The sequence below is a fragment of the Frieseomelitta varia genome, unplaced genomic scaffold (assembly GCF_011392965.1).
Source record: "Frieseomelitta varia isolate USP_RPSP 00005682 unplaced genomic scaffold, Fvar_1.2 scaffold_562, whole genome shotgun sequence".
Taxonomy (NCBI): Eukaryota; Metazoa; Arthropoda; class Insecta; order Hymenoptera; family Apidae; genus Frieseomelitta; species Frieseomelitta varia.
In genome coordinates this window covers 176,215-192,272 of record NW_025110326.1, presented here as the reverse complement: position 1 = coordinate 192,272, position 16,058 = coordinate 176,215, and the positions used below count along the sequence as shown (strand labels likewise).

Below are 16,058 nucleotides of genomic sequence, written 5' to 3'. Positions count from 1 at the left end.
GTCAGCGAGTGAATAGCAAGTAGGATAAATGTTTGCTTTTATCAGTGTATCATTCCTTTTATTTATCAATATTGTAATTTTCGCAGTAATTATAGCGGTAACAGATATTTCGGAATTAGAACGCTGATCAGCGAATAATATTACGAATCACGTTGCCTAAATAATTCTCTAAATAGTTAATTACTTGATTATCTCGATTAATATGAAAATGCAATTAATTTCTACCATCGTTCTACTTTCCATAATCCTTAAGGTTTATGTAATACTTTATCGCGTAAAATCGTTAACAGGCACTGATCCCTCTACTTCAGAAGAAACGAAGCCAATTTAGAACCTTAAACCCTTATGTATATATATGTATTTTTAGTTATATATATATATATATAATGCATACAGCGTACAATTAGAAAAAAACTGTTCGCACAAACAAAAATATAAATTAGTAAATTTTATAGTATATATAATATTATAGTAAAAAACTAAAATTATAATTAAAATTAATTTCCTCTCAATTGGAATTTTAGATCTTGATTCGAATTTTTAAAGTAACAATATTTCTTGAATTTTTGTTGTTTAATGTTCAGAAATGGCAAAAGAAAAAGACAAAAAGAGGAAGAATTGCACGAGATTTAGATTTTAAAGAATCATTATGAAGGGGAGACTTCGATCTTTAAGATTATGATGAATCTACTCACGAGAAAGAATTCTCAATATTTTCAGACTTTTAACTTTGACGTAGAAACGAACCCACGTTGTCAAAGCAGAAGCTTTGCACTTTAAGATGAGATTAAGAGCATTATGTTTCAGCATGATCTTTTTTCTTTTTACAAAATTACAACTGTATCAACAATCATTCATCATTATGTATGTAATATTATGCTGTTTACTGATTGTGTTGATAAAACACTACAGACAGTCCTATTCTATTTAATTTCACATTCATAAACGTTGAAGTTGCTACACTTTCAAATGTCCAGTGACATTTTTCTCGATACTTTCGCATTCGTCGTATCGTTTTCAAGGATACAAATAAGAAAAAAAAAAAAAAAAAAGGAAAAATAGACCAGGAACGTATAAAAATTAAGAAAGACTTTTCTCGTCGTTGCAAACAAGTGAGACTGGGCAAAACGTGCGAACGAGATCGTTCTATTTATATTCATCTGTGTTCTACATTGTCGATCACGCGCATAATCGAGCACGCGACTGTTCGCCGAGACGAAACAATTAACAGTCCTGATTACTGAAAACTCAGAACGATCCATACTCAAAACTCGGAACTCGATATGCACGTACACACTTTCAACGCTTTCAATTAATTATGCAACGACTGGCCAGGTCATGGTTTATCCTACGCGACGACACTCAGCTCAATTGTTAACTGATTTTCGACGAAGGGGGTTGATGAAAATTCTCTCTCGTTTCCGCAACATTCGCGGTTCACGCCTCTATTTCATTAACCCGATCAGCAACACGCGGGCTCGTGATTTATGCCGCGCGTACGTGTTCAATATACGATGAATCCTCTGCAATTTTCGTGAGAGACGCATGCGTTGCATAAGACACAGTGACTCTTACCAACATTATTACTTCGTATGTATATTTGTTCAGTTTCGTTGAATTAATTTTACCGTGGCTGGTTGAATGCATAAATTTCATTTATTTCATAAATACACATAGTTAGGTGCGAAACGGCTAATAAAGTTCACAAGTGGTTGAGAAATTAGGGTGACAAGTTGGCAGCAGGTTAACGTAGCTGTTTATAGTAATTAATGCGTATGATAAAAAAAAATTAGGTAATATAGAGTTGGTTATTATTATTGGAGTTAGTAGGAATATGAATTTCATTTATTTGATGAAAGCTTAGGGATATGTGATAAATCTTTTTGCTGCTTTGTTGTTGCATTCAGTTTACGTTTTCTCTGTCAACTCGAGGAATGTAATGATTATTAAAGGAGAATGAACGTCAGGTTACAAAGGTTAAAAAAGGATATCAGAGAGTTAGTAAGAATCTCTTGCACTTTTTTTCCAGAAAAGAACGTTTATCCAATAATTCTGTGAGGTATTCCGAAACTATTGGAACAAATTTCAGAAGACGTGTGTTGGCTTGCATTTCTCCTGATTTCTGGGTCGAATTGGGAATAATTTAATCTCATGAATAAATTATTGCAATAATTTCCTTTAGTCTAATGCATATTGAAGCCGTTCCGTTCATTCGTTTGCAGCATCATAATTTATGACCATTTTATGTATTCTGCTTTTTTGTTTCTTTGTTTTCTTGGTCCCACGCTTGGAGATTTAATTTTTTGCGAATTTAATTAATCAATTATTAAATTGAATAATTATTCAATTCTTTGTTTACGACTTTATTAATTCTTTTCTAATTATTTATTAATTCTGGGCTAATTCTAAGTCAAGTCATTAGGCTTCCAAGTGACTGATGAATAATTTTCGATGATCAAATATTGCTGTCAGGTAATTTCTCCAAATGTTCCTTATGATCCTGAAACCATCAGTTAATAAAATTGATATTTATTCTCTCTACATGTAATCTAAAATAAACGATTCAATCAAATGGCCCTAAAACTCTTATTTTTATGATCCTGTAATTTACTTCAAATATGATCTCCGCATTTTTGATTGTTGGAAAAACAATTTGGAAAAAAACATTTTGGAAAAACGTCACCTAAAGAATTTTATTTCTTTATCACTTTATTTCTTAGCACACGGTGTTTCTTTCTACTTCATCACACCTTGGACGCACACACCATACTTCTTGTTCTCCTTCTTCTCTTCTGTTTTCACTAACTATCAACACATAACACGCATACAACATAACATACCAAGTTTGGTCGCTATTCATAATGTATCAACCTAACACTTTGGACTTTGTTGGATAATTCTGATTAATGTGATCAACAATATAAATTTTACAAAATTTCAATTAATTTCAATAAATTTTAATAACAATGAGTTTCATAAAATTTCTTTATGACTCTCATGACTTGAATTGTCCTAAATGACCCGAGAGAAAAATTTGCAAAATAGACGTTCGGCGTTTGATTTTCGAACCAGGTCAAAGGTCGAACGTTTTCGCGCATCATGGTAATGTCGATGCAGTCGAACCGAGGCGGCTTCATTTTGCCACATCCTCCAGCAGGTGTTGCCAAGTACCTGGTGAAACGGTAATTTGTATTCGAGAATTACGACGAATCGCAATTAACGAGAGACGGGAAAAATCTCTGTGCGCGTTGTGTCCGAAACAGATGGCGTTTGTATTCTACAGTAGGCTACGTATCATACAGTGAAACCATCGAGAAAATAATTGAATAGATCGTGCCCGAGATTCGATTTGCATTTAATCATTCGCATATTGCACGTGTTCTCTAGCTTTCATTTTTTTTTTTTTCTATTTCAAGCTACTTCGTGAATTACGTGTTTCTCTAACTTTGAATTTTTTTTCTCTTCTTTCTTTTTTTCATTCCAAATGTTAAAGTTCGAGGTATGAAATATCGCTTCTTGACATTAAATTTTGAAATTCTTACTTCATAATTCTTGTACACCCACGTACTTGGTAGTGGACGGCATGACTGTGCCAATGGCAGCGAAAAATTATCGATAATTTAAACTGACATTTCGTGAAAAAAGTATTTCGTGAGAAAATAATCATGGCGATACACTTGGCCTTACTTTTGAAAACGTGAAGTCTTTATTTCGAAAGTTACGAGTTCGTTTCTTTTCTTCTTTTTTTTTTTTCCAAGATGACGCACGCAGCGTGATAGTTTTTCCCTCGAAAATTGTAAAAATTCAAACGCCTGTGAAAAGGTTAAAAAATTTCTTTTCGTAACTAGATCCACCATCGTTTCGAAGATCAAAGACCTCTTAAATCTTCTCGTACGATTTCTTTTCGCCATTTTGTTGAACGACAAAAATTCAAAAATTCTTAATTTCAGATTCAATAAAATGCCAAGAAGAAAATCATGCAGCGATTCATATTTCACGGACTCGTTGCAAAGATACAAACCTCACGATGAATGGCTGAATTTTGAAAGAAATTTATGAAAATTATTTAATCTCGCAACGTTTGCTCCTTAAATCTTCACGTCATTATTTTTCAGTCACGAACAAAAAAGAACCATCGCGTTGTTTCCAATTTACCTTTTAAAGATCGTAGCTCAGAGTTTTTCACAAAGCACAAAGGTAACGTAACGTCGTGAAAGGTGAGAGAAAGTTCTTCCTGTGGGTGTTTCAAAGGGGAAAATAACATTTGCAGTGTAGTACTTTCATATTTTTGCAATGAAAATGTAAATGTTGATATTCTCCTTTCCGAGGTTTCCTCTTTAAGAGGATAGTATCAACGGTGTGCATACTTTGTCTAAAAAATTTCCAACGCCAGATCTTTCAATTTACATTTTGCATTCAACATGTTCATGCAAACTCAATTGTTCCGAAGAATAAAATTCGTTCATTTATTACTTATTCTTCCTAACATATTAACAAATAATTTTTATATGAAATTGATTCCTGGACTTTGTTCACGCATTTATTTTCTATAAACGAATTGCCGTAAATTTTCTTTCGGAAAAGTGAAATTGAAGATGAAAATTAATTCCTAGCGCGTTTAGTGATTGACCATTTGGAAAAAGGAAACAAACGTCTGTGAAATTGAAGGCGATTTTTGTACAATACGATTTCTCGAGTTCTATCCCTTCCCTTTAATTTTCTCAACTTTTGCCTGCTAACAAGCCACATATCCTGTTTCAGCCTGATTTTGATTCAATGAATAAGCACGAGGAGCATGCATTCCTAGAAAACAAGCAACCATTTTTTTTTTTACAATCGTAAAATTCAGAATAATTGTCTAACTTATTTCTCTTATTTATTTAATTATTCTAAAATAATTCTGAGGAATGATTATCTAATTGGGACAAATCAGAAAAATATTCTTCGTCGATCTTTGATTATTCAGAGCTTTTGTTGTCATTAATTGTTTGTCATTGTACCTTTGTTGATAGTTACAATTGACTTTGAACAATTTTCGACGAAAATTCGAAGAATTTTATAGCAATAAGAACAATCGAATAAATGAATAAAAATTTAATCAAAGTAAAGAAGAAATAATAATAAAATTTCGAAAGTTATCATTTTCCTTCGAAATGGAATCCAAAAGAAATTTGTAACTTTCGAGAATTGAATATTTCTTATTTCAATAGTTTTACTATTGTAATAACTTCTGAAAGTCGGAGAAAGTTTTTTTAAATCCGCAGGAATTTAATAAAAATTTAATAATATATATATATATATATAATAATAGTAAAATTTCGAAAGTTATCATTTTCCTTCGAAATGGAATCCAAAAGAAATTTGTAACTTTCGAGAATTGAATATTTCTTATTTCAGTAGTTTTGCTATTGTAATAACTTCTGAAAGTCGGAGAAAGTTTTTTTAAATCCGCAGGAATTTAATATATTAAATATTTCCAAAAATTTTCGAAAACGAGTGATATTTAATACTTTGTAATTCCCAAAGGAAGATTATTGAAAAAATTGAAACGGGAATATTGCTTCTTTCATTCTCGAGAGTCGAGAGAAGGAGCGGTAACTTGGATTAAAATTACGTGCCAAGAATGATATTCTGGAATCGATGATGGTATCGAACTCTGGTAATGGATAGGAGGTTCATACAGCGAACAGAAAACATTTGTTTAGCCAGAAATAGATCCATTAAAGATTATGTAAGTACTTACACGTATAAAGGCGGCTGACAGAAATAACGTTTCTTAAAGTAAAAAAATGTCTGGATATAACGGAAAAAGGATAAGAGAAATCTGGAAGAAAGGGACAGAAACAATTATAAATCTTTATCATCGATGACAATAGGAATCGAGCGAGATTTCTTGATTAAATCGGAAACGTTACTTCGTTGGCGGATTACGGATTTAAAAGTAAAAGAGAATACGTGAAACATAATAACATCGAAAATTCAGAAATAAATTAGGATTTTTAACATTTAAAAATAGAATTGGAATTCTCAGAATATCAATTATTCAGTTATTCGAGGCAAATATAATAGAAAATTGGATAATTTTTAAATTTCAGAGAAACAATTTTCTCTTTTACTAAAACTGGAATTTTACCAACTTTAATGTAAGAAAATTTACTATTTTATTGCGTGGTTATTTAATGATACGAATCTTTTCACTAGCTGTATTCGCAATTACGCGAAAATACACGAAACTACGTACGTGTTGTATAATGAATTTCGGTTCTAGAAATAGATGAAATTCCTTGTCTGAGACCTGTCATCGCTCCGCGAATTTAAGTAGAAACTTTGTTAAAAGGAATTCTCTTCTCGAGCAATTAAATCTGAAAGTTTACGGTTCCGCGTGCGAAACGCGCGATCTCGTAAATCTAACAATAAGTGGAAATACTCTGGGCGAGAAAATATAGTAGATAGGAAACACGTGGCCAAACGTGAACTGAGGTAAATAATGGAAAATAATATTTTAGAAAGCAGTATGTCTAAAGCTCTCGTAATTGTTTTATGCTTTCCTAAATAGAATTTCGTATAGAATTTATTCAGTGTAGAATAGAATTGCAATTTGCACGAATAATTTGTGTAATAATTGTTACAAATAACTTGTACAATAATTTTATAAATAATGTGTGCAATATCTTGTAGAAATAATTTGTTCGATAATTTGTACAGAATAATTTCTGGAATAATTGCAATCTGCTAACAATACTCAACAACCGACATACTTATAAATAATCGTAATATAATTGAACAATTACAACAGATACATTTATATTATATCGTTTAATTAAGTTTCATGAGCTGCGTGTAATGAGCTGTATAAATAGAGGGTGTGTCCAACACTCCTGCATTCGCTAAACTTTTAAAATTGAAACTCGTTCGTATCTCCTAATTTCACCTTTTTTTTTTTTTTTTCAAGGAAAAGTAAAACTTGTGAAAATAGTAGAAAAGGAGTAAAACGTTTCAAACGATTTTTAAACATTTTCCAATATTATTATTACAATCTGAACAGTACTTGGCTCTTAATTACTATGAGTTTGTATTGTTGAACAGTTGAGCTTTTTCACACTGCAGAGCTTCGTTACGCTTTTCAAGCCAACATTTGCTGTCTGCTGTGCAACGAGCCGTGAGACGATGCAACAAACGCAACAGGTGACGCGATTCCTTCGGCAGGGATTAAAATCGCGAGGAAGCGACGGAAGTGGAGCAACGATGCGTGTGTACGCCGGATGTACAAGCACCGGCAGCGAAAGAAAATCGATATCAGAGTGATCTCGCACACCGGGGAAAAATGTTTCGCGGACGATCGTTCGCGCTCGATAAGCCGTGACGTTGAAAAAGAAAGAAACGAGGCCACGGCGGACCAGTGTACTCTACCGTGCAACAGGTGAGACGCAGCTTTTCTCATTCTTCTTTGACATTTTCCTTATTAACTCCACGCGTTTCGAGAAAATTTCTCCCAGGCTGGTCATTTTTCTTCCCACCATTTCGAGATTTTATTCCTCCTTGGTGATGCGTGGAAATCGCTCGATTCTGTGCTTTATGATTTTATGATTGCGTTTTTGGGTGAAATTGAAAAAACTGTGATTCAGAGAATTTAAGTTTGAATCTAGATCACAATTTTTTTTTGGGGAGGGGATATTTATTTGTTGAAATTGTATATATATTTATTTATTTATTTCTGATCCTTGCCTTTCGGCTTCGGATGACTTCCGGTTTTTTTGTACATAATTACAATGTTGTCATTAGATTACAATTCCCTCTGTCGCCCAAGAGTATTGAACTAATATAATATGCCTGTATATATTTATATATCAAACACAGCTAATTTTAAATGATTCAAAGTAACTAAACTCAGCTGGCTATCTTTACATTACGTTGCTTTACCGTATAATTATAAACGTAACAAGACAAAAACCAGGCTGGTCATTTTTCTTCCCACCACTTCGAGATTTTATTCCTCCTTGGTGATGCGTGGAAATCGCTCGATTGTGTGCTTTATGATTTTATGATTGCGTTTTTGGGTGAAATTGAAAAAACTGTGATTCAGAGAATTTAAGTTTGAATCTAGATCACAATTCTTTTGAGGGAGGGGGGATATTTTTGTTAAAATTGTATATATATATATATATATTTATTTATTTATTTATTTATTTATTTCTGATCCTTGCCTTTCGGCTTCGGATGACTTCTGGTTTTTTTTTTTGTACATAATTACAATGTTGTCATTAGATTACAATTCCCTCAAATTCCGCAAAAATATTGAACTAATATAATATGCCTGTATATATTTATATATCAAACACAGCTAATTTTAAGTGATTCAAAGTAACTAAACTCAGCTGACTATCTCTAACTTTACATTACGTTTACCCTATAATTATAAACGTAGACAAGACAAAAACAGAAACAAAACGAGCTAAATAACACACTTGCTGATAAGCATAAATTAACGAAAAATCTTTAATTTGAAATTGTATATAATCGCGTTGGATTAAAATTGTTATCAAGAATTTGAGAGAGTTCAGGAATAAAAATATTGGCGAATATGCATTATTATTTATTCGAATGTTTCGGTCAAATAAAAATTTCGAAAATTTGAGAAACTTTCGTTATGAAGTATTTGCTGAATTTTTCTGAAACTTTCGACAGTCGAAATATTTACGTTGCAAAATCACGATTAAAGTTTCAAGAATTGCCGTGATGCAAATCAGAAGGTATCGACGTAATTATAAAAATTTAAATCCAATTTAGCAATTTCTCAATCAAGCGAGTGTTCTAAAATATTTGAACGTCATCTTAAAATTCCGCCAAAACTGGGTCTGATCGTTGCATCGAAATCACTGTCAATATTTCACAAATTGTAGATTTTAATTCCAGGAGCTGTCGCTTCTACCGCCACGCGGCAATATTTGCCAATATTTTAATTTCAGTAGCGGAGTGGTTTGACTGCAAAGTAGAAATCGCAATAACTGCATAACTCCACCCACCTCGCGTTCTGACCCAGCAAATAAAACAACGAGTAATCCGCTGTGAACTGTGTGCAAGTATTCACCCCGCAAAAAGTTCGCGAGTGCCACACACACACATTTAAACGCGCCTCGCGTCTTCTTGTCGAATCATCTGAATTCAATTTCCCCAACTTAATCCGTCGTTAATTAAATAAATAAATACTTAACGACGAATTAATTAAATAAATACTTGTATCTTCGATCGATTTCCATCTCGCTGTCCAAATACTAGTAGTAAACAGTCGTGTTTCAATCCAGTCGTCGGATAGGCTACGACGTTATTTGCATAAAACGCAATAACTTGCGGAGAAAGCGTGCACCGTCACATTTGGCGTAGACTTTATCGTCAGAGCGTTTTATAACAAATAATTCTACGAACGTATTTAACTTTAATCTCGATTAGATCAGAAAGGTCCTTCGATACGTATGATTAAAGTGATAGAGGATGAAAGCTGAGTCAAGTGTGAAGAATAGAGAGTGGAAAATTAATATTAAATGACCTTACCACGTGTATTTTCAATGCTCTTTCGTTTTTTTTTTTAATTTCATTATTCAGCTGTCGAGCGGAACAACTGTTTATTTCGTTTAATATTCTGTGTTTTGGGCGGCTGCTTTTGTGAAGTGATTTCGCTGGATGTTGTCAACTGCGTCAGAAATATCGATCACTTCACGGTGTGTTTCACCGACACAGATTCAGACGCGAGAGTTGAAATTAAAACGATAGCAATTCCAGGAGCGAATATTAATAAACGTTGTAAAATAATTTGATTACGTTGTAGCGAAAATGTAGACGGGACGCAATATGTTAAATTGAAATTCCTATTAATATTAAAATTCAAATTGTTCCGTGCATTTCCACTCAAATTTAAATACTCGCGAAACCCGTACTTTGTTTGAGTTCACCTATTGATAAAGAAATCTCAAATTATTGCCCTATTAACTGTCATTACTCGAGATATTATTCATATTCCGGTATTGAAATTATTCATATTCCAGTATCAATTTGATAAATTTAAAGTTTAACTTAATAACTTCAATCAGTTTATAAAGATCATTTGTAATAATAAAGTTCGTGGTACTTGTTCACATAATAATTATTTATGACCATAATCTATATATACATATATTATTATATATATTATTTATTATATTATATTATTATTATATTATATATACTAAATTATATGCAATACAATATATATATAATAATATATTAAATTATATTATACTATTATTATATTATATATATAATATAATATTATACAATATATATATATATATATATATATATATATATATATATATATATGTAATAATATATACGTATATATAAATTATGATCATAAATAAATAATTATTATGTGAACAAGTAATTATTTATAATGATCATAATTTATATTATATTTTATATTGTATTACATTATATTATATTATTATTGTATTATATATAATATAATAATAATAATATTATACAATATATATATATATATATAAATATGTGAACAAATAATTATTTATAATGATCATCATTTATATATACATACATTATATGTATATTATATATATTATATTAATATATATATTATATTACTATTATATTATATATATATAATGATCATAATTTATATAACATATAATTTATACAATACGACGATAATTTCTAGTAATTTCGATATCAAGATTACTCGCCGCAAATCGTAAAGATCGCACGATCTCAACGAATCCTTGATCACCGTGAAACGTCGATTTCTAATGTGAAACCGACAGATCAATAAGATAACAAACAAACGATTCGCCCCGTATCAAATAATGATGTTTCCCCTCGACATGAAATAAAATTAACCGGTGGCCGATGGCGATGATATCGAGCCAGCCGAGTGTCGGGGACGAAAGACGCAGGTGCGAGTTTTGTTGTGAGGACCGCCTAACGATGCTTGTTTCAAATTCTCAGTATCGCCGCCGCGCGCTCACAACGCGTTCGGTTCTCGCGGGCATCGGTCGATTCATCCAAACACACGCCACTCTGTGAAAATCGTTCGCGAACCTGTCTTTCTCTTTCGCCGATTAAAAAGGAAAATCTCACCGCGTTCGCCATCGTCGATTTTCCAAACGAAGAGGCGATTCGTTTCGAGTTCACCGACGAATCTCTCGCGTTTTCAGTGCGCGACGTGCCGTTTGCAACAATTTTGTGCCGTGAGAGACAACGAATGGTTGCACTTGCTTATAAACAAGACGAAAGTGTTGTGAATACTAGGAAATAGGTGAAGATTCGCGATTTTCCGTTTGTTAACACTAGAATCACCAAAGTGGTCAAACCGATTTGTCATTTGTCATTTTTATTCGAAATTTCGTAGATGTGAAACGAAAGCATGCTTTTTAGAGATTTTTCGCGTGAGTGTATAAATCGAAGCTCGTGCATTTTGTTGCATTTTAATTATTTTTGACTTTAATGGAAATTTCATGCCCGGTAGTTCGAGCGTTAAGGTGACAAGTTGTGAAACAAAGCACAGAGCTCCTCACTCGATAACAAACGTACGAAAATGTGGAAGTTAATAAATATTCGAGACATTCTTCACACACACAGAGTGTGTGTCTGTCGAATTTCTTCCTCGCGAAATTTTCTTTTCGCGAACACGATGGTATGGCTCTCTGGTGAATGTGCAACAATAATCAGCTTGAATTTTAAAATTAAATATATTAAAAAATATTACATATATTTAAATATATTATAATTATGGTAATATTAAAAATATTATTAAATATAATATAATAAATATAAAATATTGAATATAGAAATTAAATATTAAATATATTATAATTATATTAATATTAAAAATATATTGAATATAATGTAATATAAAATATAGAATATGGAAATTAAATATTAAATATATTATAATTATATTAATATAGAATATAGAAATTAAATATTAAATATATTTAAATGTATTATAATTATTAATATTAAAAATATATTGAATATAACATAATATAAAATATAGAATATGGAAATTAAATATTAAATATATTATAATTATATTAATATTAAAAATATGTTGAATATAATATAATATAAAATATAGAATATAGAAATTAAATATTAAATATATTTAAATGTATTATTATTATATTAATATTAAAAATATATTAAATATAATATAATATAAAAAAATATAGAATATAGAAATTAAATATTAAATATAGAGGACAAGGACATTTGGGAATTTCTTCGTAGATCGAAGCTCGTTTTTACATTCAAGTTGCACGATTAAATGCGGAATAACGAGAGTGTCGACTTGTTGCAAGAAATTTTTCTCTCCCCCGGAATCCTTGGAAATTGTTTCGCGTTGGAAACTGGAAAATTGAAGTCTTGTAACTTGCAAGAAACTGCCTCGAGACACTCGAAGGCCTCTCTGCGTTTTCCCGCGAATGCAGCAGGTCACTGAAAACAGTAGCCATCTAATGATTTCTCTCTGTTTCTCTTCTCGGAAATTTTATCGCCGATTTTTATCGGGAAATTGTTTTGCTTGTCGACTCGTAAAATGTCACGCGCAGCAGAGACACTATGCACAGTTTTTTTTCTTTTTTTTTTTTACTGCGTAGAATGAAATTTGTGACGCTTCAAACATTTTTGGCGACAGTCGCGATTTCTTTTTTTCTCCCTTTTTAGAATTTTCCGGATTTTTGCCACTGAAATCTATTCGATCTCGAGGAACTCCGTATTCTCTTCGATTCTCCGTTACAACTTGAATATTTCTTGTATTTCGGAGGTTTCCTAGCTTTTCGGTTTTTCATCGAATTTCGGGAATTCGAAATTTTAGAAACTCCTCCATTTTTCATTGGAATTAAAATTCAGAAGCTGTTCTCCAGTTCTCTCTTTACATTCGAGAATCCGTCCGGATTTTGGGAATTTCTTCGCCGTCCGAACTTTTCACCGTGAAATTTGAATGGTTCAGAAATTCTTCGCTAAAGTTCGAGGTAAAAGGAACCTCGAATCGCGATTTTCGCCAGTTCTTCACCCTTCGTTTTCAATGTTCCTCGTCGAAATGCTCGATAGTTATTAATTCACTGAATCCTCCATATCGCGAACGAGGCTCGATTTCGTATTTACATACCTAGAAAAACAGAACGCGGAACAGAGCGTGTTCTTTCGTTCGGTGTCAGCTGTACGCACATGTTCGTTTCGCGAGAGTGTATCCGAGTGGAAGTTGCACGATAAAACGTCGAAGCGTACAAACGCGAATACCACGGATGAACAGACTGTTTGATCTCAATCCGACAATAATTGTCTCGTACGAGTGTCGTGAACAAACTGTTTTCCAAACTCGGTTTGATTACGTTCGCCGGAGAGGAACAGTCGGCTAATTTATACAGCTGACTTTACGAACGAGCGGCCACCACTCGTAGAAGTAGCTCGTCAACTGCCGCTATTTTCTTTTTCCGCTTAGATGACCAGGCAAACGGTCCTCTCTTAAAGCCTCCTGAGTGTCCATTATGCTGTCACGATTGTATACTCACGCAGTTCCAAACGAGAAACAGTTCCTCCAGTTGGAACAACGTTCCTTGCCAAACGAGCAAAGAGACTCAACGTGGCTTTCTGATTCTTTGCCTTTTGTCAGTAGATCGATACTTTCGAGATTTCAATGAATTGGATTAGGTATTAGGAATTAAATTGCTTCTATCGATCGATGTGAGGAAGCTTGATTTTTATTTATTTAATTAATCATTAAATTATTTCTATCGATCGATATAAGGAAACTTGATCTTTGCTTATTTTATTTTTATTTTATTTTTAATTCTTTTTTTTTTTTAATTTTATCTTTAAAGGGATGTAAGAAAATTTTATTTTTATATTTTTATGCTGATATTATCGAGAAAAAGATTTTTGCGGATTATAACATTCAGCAATGGGTGGATAATTTAATGATGACTTGTTTCACTCGAAAGACGCGAGAAACTTTATTTTTGCCTCTGAAACTAATCTTGTGCCCGACGTAACGCCATTATATTTGATATTATTGAGAGTAGATTTATCTTCCATCAAATTTCTGTGGACTAAACGTTTATTTTCATCTCTGAAACTAATCTCGTACTCGGTGTAATGTCATTACATTTGTGATTGTGGTCGTACATTTATAATTTATTTCAGATCGATGCATGGAGCAATAATTTTGTTTCACTGCGGATTTTCAAAAAAGGCCTGATTCTTATCTCTCGCATTAACATTAATGTATTCACATTAATGTATTATAACGTTCAGTGTCTTCAAGAAAAAAAAAGTTATTTTATAAATTATGCATTACAAAAAATTATTTCGCGAATAATTTTTTATGAATTATGCATCAAGCATAACCTGTTCTGTTCGAAGAAAAACTTCTTTTTTATCTCTGACACTAATTTCCTACTTTGCGTAACGTTATTGGTATTTTAAAGGGAATGGAATTATTTTTCATAAAATTTCTGCAGACTGTTGCACGAAATAATAGGTAAAGGATTATTTATTTCCATTAACTTTTATTTCTCTTATTAATTTTGTGTTTCGTACGACGTATTGAAATGTATGTTTATTTTTTTTTTGAAGAAAGAGATTATTTTTTCGTAGAAAAATATCGACCGAGTAAATAATGCCCGTGGGATGCTTGCGGTACAAAAAAAAAATACGGGGAAATTATAGAATCGCTATTCTTAAATCTCGTCGCAAACAAATTAAGCAGAAAGGAATTTTGATGGTTTTCTAAATAGCTCCTTTTATCACGCCTTCGTGTCGAATTCTATTTTCTCTCCTAGTTTTTCAAGCGTCAGAGGCGCTTGAAAAACATCTAAAAAAAAAAAAAAAGGAAAGAAAGGGAGAACAGAGTTTCGCGAAAATTACAAACGACTCTTCCACAGAGAGATTTTACAGAATTTTGTTGATTTTATTGGTTTTATAGAGTTCCGTCACAAGAGGTGTGCGATTTATGAATAAAATTTGGTTCCATGCGACGTCACGTCCAACTGCAACACACGCTCGATTCGCCTTTTAGGGGAAAAACGTGTGAATAATCCCAGCTTTTCAAACAAGAATGAAAGAAACGGTGAAACGCAGCGAGAAATGTAGCACTTTTTGGAAGAAAAAAAAGAAGAAAAAAAAAAAAAAAAATGTTGACAGTTTGTTTCGCACAAAAGTTGCTGAACGAGTGAATTCAAATTGTTCGTCGATGGTGAATTCTACAATTCCGAATGAACCGTGTTCGTACGTGACACACACACACACACACACACACACACACTACGCATACGAGGCACTAAAATTTTCTATAAATATTTTATATCGTTTGTAAAACCGTGATAGAACCGGATACGTGGCTTCCGTCGTTTTATCGTCAATGCCACGAATACCATCGATGTTAATTTTTCTTCTGTTTTAATCGCGTAAAGTTACCTCGGATGAGAAGGAACAGGAAGGATAGCGAAGAGAGATATCGAAAGAGATTAATTGCAGAGTACTTGGCAGGACTCTGTAATTTTTTGTAAATTCCTCGTTGGACTGATTATCAATTTGGGTTTAATTTAATCATGTGATTTTTCACTTTGTGATTTTTCGTACATTATTCATATACATTATTTATGTGTTTCATGTATCTCACTTGTTATTTCGTATTATTTGCAACATTTCATTTACTTATAACATTATTCGTATTGTTGCATTATTTTTAATCTAATTGCGTTTATAAATTTAAATATTATAAATATAAAATATTAATTTATTATAAATATAAAATATTAATTTAATTATCAATGAAATTTCACTTGCTGCTCGTTACTTCAATTCTCGTTTTCATTGTTTTACATTCAGTTTTCAGTAATCGACGAATCACGTTAAGACACAAACTTGCTCTGGAACTTTGTCAATTAAATTGCCGAGTAATTCAATTTAGTTTCAATAATTTCATTGAAAATTCTTACAAGTTATAGTACATTGTGTTCACTCGCACAATTTATTAATAACTTTCGAAATGTAAATTAAGCATTCCG

The 16,058-nt window shown here is 32.2% G+C and overlaps 1 protein-coding gene across 3 annotated transcripts in view; it reads left to right on the top strand.

The window, feature by feature from the left end:
- The first annotated feature begins 7,143 nt into the window (after positions 1-7,143).
- Positions 7,144-16,058, top strand: part of LOC122533932 (pyrokinin-1 receptor-like) — a 42,692-nt gene continuing 33,777 nt past the window's right edge. For 2 of the 3 annotated variants that reach the window (XM_043664109.1, XM_043664108.1), the window contains exon 1: positions 10,998-11,305. Coding sequence is in view for 1 of the 3 variants with exons in the window: in XM_043664110.1 (XP_043520045.1) it covers positions 7,263-7,420 (158 nt within the window). In the remaining 2 variants the exon portion in view is untranslated. Of the gene's footprint in view, positions 7,421-10,997; positions 11,306-16,058 lie in introns of those variants that run through there. The other variant, XM_043664110.1, reaches the window with a different exon arrangement.